Genomic DNA, 4,906 nt, shown 5'->3' on the forward strand with positions numbered 1-4,906 from the left:
ATATGTTACGACTTGTCACGGCGGCAGGAAAGGATGTCGGGTGAGCCTGGAAAGCCAGAGGGGACACGGGACGGGGGGGGTGCCCTGCCCAGTGGGGGTGGAGGATGGGTCCGACTGGAAGTGGCATTTTGGTAGGACCCCTTTCCTGCGCTGAAATCCCGGTGGGATGAGCTCTGGCCAGCCCCAGCCTTTCTCCCCGTCGGTGCCCACACCCTGAGGGTGTAGATGCTGCTTTGGGTGCCCGATTTGCTTCACCAGCCCCTAAAGCCGGCTCTTTCTGCCCTTTCCATGGAAGGAGCTCAGCCCGATCCATCCCCACCTCCAAGGCAGGGACTGCTCCTGCGGCGGGCAGGGATGTGCTCCCGGGCATGGAACAGGGACAACACACTGAGCGCTGGCAGGGACATCCACCGGGCTACAACACCTTCACGTGCATCCCCACACCCGGCAAATCCGCACCATCAGCCGTGCCGGGAGAGCAGAACACCGGCGGCGGCCCCGGGGTGTCTCTGGGTGACTCCGCTCCCGGCCCCGGCCTGGCTCGGGAAGCTGCCCCGGAGGAGCCAGGACAAACCCTCCCGGCCGGGATTTTCTCAATGGACGGGTATTTTTGGCAGGGCCCGGCGGCCGTGCCGGGGTGAGCCGTCCCCGGGAGGCCTCCGGAGCCGGGGGGGAAGGTCACCCCGTGACGGATCGCAGCACGTTCTGCCCGGGGCTCGCACAGCGTCGCCTTTGTGCTGCCTCGCAGCCGCCGCCATCGATCACGGGCTAACCTGACAGCCGGCAGCGCTGCCCTAATCCCCCGCCCGCTCCCGCGCACCGGGCACCGCCGGCAGCCGCCCCGGGCACCCCAAACACCGGGAAAGACCACCTTGTCCCCCTGGCAGGTGCTTTTGGGGTGCCCAGGGCGGTGTGGGACGCGATGGGAGCCCCCCCAGCAGCCCAGAGGTCCCTGGGTGGTGGCTGCTTGCCCGGCGATTATCCCTGATTTGATACCAACTGGGATGATCCTGCCAGACCCACAGACCCCGCTGTGCCCCTGCTGTGCCCAGGCTCGGGGTCATCCTTGGCACAGAGGGGCTGATGGAGCTGCTGGGCTGCAGCTGGGCAGGCACAAGGTTATCCCAGCACAGGGTTATCCCGGCACAGGGTTATCCCAGCACGGCCTTATCCCAGCACAGAGTTATCCCAGCACAGCGTTATCCCGGCACAGGGTTATCCCGGCACAGGGTTATCCCAGCACAGGTTTATCCCAGCACAGGTTTATCCCGGCACAGGGTTATCCTGGCACGGAGTTATCCCAGCACAGAGTTATCCCAGCACAGAGTTATCCCAGCACAGCATTATCCCAGCACAGAGTTATCCCGGCACAGGGTTATCCCGGCACAGGGTTATCCCAACACGGGGTTATCCCAGCTCCCCCTGCATGGGATGAGACCCCCAGGAGGAGCTGGAGCAAGTGCAGGTGCTGGAGCTGCCACCCTGGTGGGGTCCCTGTTCCCCCAGTGCCCATCACACGCTGGCTCTGGGTGTCCTGGTGCCCTTGAGCTGTCCCCTGTTTCCTCTGCCTTCTCAGCTGTGGGGACACGGTGGCCTTGGTGGCCTTTGGGGGCTGGCTCGACCCACAGCTCCTGGCCAGGGACCGGTGACATCCAGCTCCTGCCTCGTGGTGCTGCCCCTGTTTATGAAGTGGCAAATACTTGGCCTCTGCCTTGTCTGGGTCCCACATGTGCCCTGTTATGTCACCCCCGTGTCCCTCACGTCCAAACACGTCCCTGCAGTTCAGAAAAACCCATTTCTGAGGTGGAGTTGGGGTGGTCCCACAGGCTCCCCTCGCCCAGGGGCTCACCAGGGTCGTGCCTACCAGTAAGTGTCATCAATAAAGGTCCCCATGAGCGAGTTAAGTTGCCTCACATGACAATGACAAGCTGATGTGAAGCTCTTGGGCCCAGGTTATCCCCTCTTAACACCTTCACACCTTCCATGGGCTCCTCTGCTCACTCAGGGATGAATCCTGACTCTTCCCAACTGTTTCAGTGCTTTTCCCTCAGGCAGGGCCCAAGCTGATGCTCTGATTTCTTTCCTTCTGGAGGATTTTGGGGTTTGATTGACCCTGGGGAGCCCAGGGGCTGTGCCAAGGGTGAATCTCGAGGCTGTGGGTCCTGCTTTCCTTGGTGCAGATTTTCACAGATGTTAAAGCCATGGGGACAGCAAATCCCCAGGGCTGGAACCCCAGGAGAGCTGGAATCAGGGTGAGGGAGTGTCATAAACCTCCTGGACCCAAAGAAGTCACTTCAGAGGGAGATGAATATCATGGTGGGTTCCAAAAAGTCCAGAAATCAACCCAAAGTGAGCAAGGGTGCTGGTGGCAGGCACAGGGAATGTGTTGTGGCACAGCCTCTCCAGGGAGGGGGGATTTGGGGAAGGAAAATCCCGGCAGGGTTGGCCCTGCACTTTGCTGACATTCTTTCCACTGACCGATCCCTCAGCTGGAATCTGGCCTGGAGCAGGAATAGGAGGAGATGGGAGACGGTTTCTGACGTTCCTGATGGAAAAAAAAATCCCCTCTGAATTAAAGATAAAGCTGGAGATGTGGTCAAGTGGTTGGAATTGGCAGGGAAGGGCTGGGGATGGGTGGAAATCCCACCCACGCTGCTGCCAGTTGTGCCTCAGTTTCCCCATCGGGAATGTGGGAGCAATGTGTCTTTTCTGGGAAAGGGCTGTGTCAGGATGGCATTGTGGCTTTGGTTATCCACATGGACAGAGGCTGGGGCAGGAGACCAGGTGGGATGGAGGAGGTCCAGCCCAGCCAGGCTCTGCTGGAGACTCGTGGGAGAAGGTGTCCTTTGGGTTTGGTTCATGGGAGAAGCCACAAGTGTGGATTTGGTGACAAAAATGTGATGAAGGGACTCACCCAGGCACCTTCAGGAAGCCCACGGTGGAGGAAAGGTTGGGCCTGGCACCTCCTGCCTACTCCTGCCCGCCCCGTTCCTGCAGGACAGGCAGCAGGGGCAGGAGTGTCCCTGGGGATCGGGCTGGACCCCGGGGTGCTCCCTGCACTGGGATATCCCACCCGGGGCTGGATTCCTGCTCTTCCCCACGGCTGCAGCAGCAGTGGGATCAGGGCTCCGTGCACCAGCAGGATGGGGACATGGGGAACGTGGGGCAGACCAGGATCGGGAGGTGGGAATGCCGAGCAGTGGGAATCCTGTGCCGGTGTTGGGTGTGACCGCAGGGAAGGCACAGAGCCGGGGTGCCCCGGGGTTGAGGGGAGCACGAAGGGATGAGGGGGATGAAGGGGTGAGGGTGCCCCGGCCCCCGTGGGCTCCCCCAGCCCGGCCGTAACTGAAGGGACCAGATGAGGCAGGAATTCCAGGGGGGAGCTGGCATTCCTTCCCGCCGCCGGCCCCGCTGGCACCCGGGGCTCACACAAAGCCCTCGTTCAGGGGGTGGCCGAGCTGCCCCCCCGCCGTGCCAGCCCCCCCGCAGCCCCCCCAGCGCCGGGCACTGTAATCCCCGTGGGGAGAGAGCACACGGAATCAGACGGACAAGTTTTGATGTGAGGCAGCAGCTTAGGCCGGGCTCAGGTTTCCCTTAGGTTTTCTATATTTATCTCCGTGATTTAATGCCAGCGCCGGGGTTTAAATGGCACCGAGCAGTTGGCGTGGGGAGAGGGAACAGCCGTCCCCGAGCCGCACACACGTCCCGGAGCCCCCCGAGCGCCCATGGAGCTCTTCGAGACCAACCCTTACTTTTTCCCGGAGCAGAGGTTTTACGACGGGGAGAGTTTCCTGGGCTCCCGCTATGAGCCGGCGGCGTTCCCCGAGCGCGCCGAGGCCTCGCTGTGCCCCGAGGGCAGGGCGGCTCTGGAGGAGAAGGACTCGGTGGGCGAGCACTGCCCCGGGCAGTGCCTGCCCTGGGCCTGCAAGGTGTGCAAGAGGAAGACGGTGTCCATGGACCGGCGCCGAGCGGCCACGCTGCGGGAGAAGCGGCGGCTCAAGAAGGTGAACGAGGCGTTCGAGGCGCTGAAGCGCAGCACCCTCCTGAACCCCAACCAGAGGCTGCCCAAGGTGGAGATCCTGCGCAGCGCCATCCAGTACATCGAGCGGCTGCAGAGCCTGCTCAGCTCCCTCAACCAGCAGGAGCGGGAGCAGCGAGAGCTCCGCTTCCGCCCCCAGCCCGCGGTGAGCGGCACCGGCACCGGGAGGGGGTCACCCAGGGGGGTGGGGATGGAGGGGGTGATGCCCCAAGGGGTGGAGATGGAGGGGGTGATGCCCTGGGGGGGATGCTCCAGGGGTGGGGGTGGTGCTCTCTAGGGGTACTGCTCAATGGGGGTGATGATCTATGGGGGTAATGATCTATGGGGTGATGGTCTATGGGGGTACTGCCCAATGGGGGTAATGATCTATGGGGTGATGGTCTATGGGGTGATGGTCTATAGGGGTACTGCTCAATGAAGGTGATGCCTCATGGGGTTTTGCTGGATGGGGTGATGTCCTGTGGGGTGATGGTCTATAGGGGTATACTGCCCAGTGGGGGTGATGATCTATAGGGTGATGGTCTATAGGGGTACTGCCCAATGGGGGTGATGATCTGTGGGGTGATGCCCTGTGGGGTGATGGTCTATGCCAGTGGGGGTGATGCCTCAGGGGGTTTTGCTGGATGGGGTGATGCCCCACGGGGTGGTGATGGATGGGGCTGATGATCTGTGGGGGTACTGCCCAATGGGGGTGATGCCTCATGGGGTTTTGCTGGACGGGAGTGATGCCTCACGGATGGGGGTGATGCTCTGTGCAGGTACTGCCCCGTGGGGGTGATGGTCTATGGGGTGATGCCCCATGGGGTGATGCTCTAGGGGAGTGGTGCTCTATGGGGTGATGCTCTAGGGGAGTGGTGCTCTATGGGG

The 4,906-nt window shown here is 62.2% G+C and overlaps 1 protein-coding gene across 1 annotated transcript in view; it reads left to right on the forward strand.

Annotated features, from left to right (window-relative positions):
• The first annotated feature begins 3,645 nt into the window (after positions 1-3,645).
• MYOG (myogenin) overlaps positions 3,646-4,906 on the forward strand; it is a 5,395-nt gene continuing 4,134 nt past the window's right edge. The window contains 2 exon segments of the mRNA XM_027701898.1: positions 3,646-3,714; positions 3,717-4,184. Coding sequence (XP_027557699.1) covers positions 3,646-3,714; positions 3,717-4,184 — 537 coding nt within the window.

The sequence above is a fragment of the Neopelma chrysocephalum genome, unplaced genomic scaffold (genome assembly GCF_003984885.1).
Source record: "Neopelma chrysocephalum unplaced genomic scaffold, ASM398488v2 Primary Assembly neopelma1_172, whole genome shotgun sequence".
NCBI classification, from domain to species: domain Eukaryota; kingdom Metazoa; phylum Chordata; class Aves; order Passeriformes; family Pipridae; genus Neopelma; species Neopelma chrysocephalum.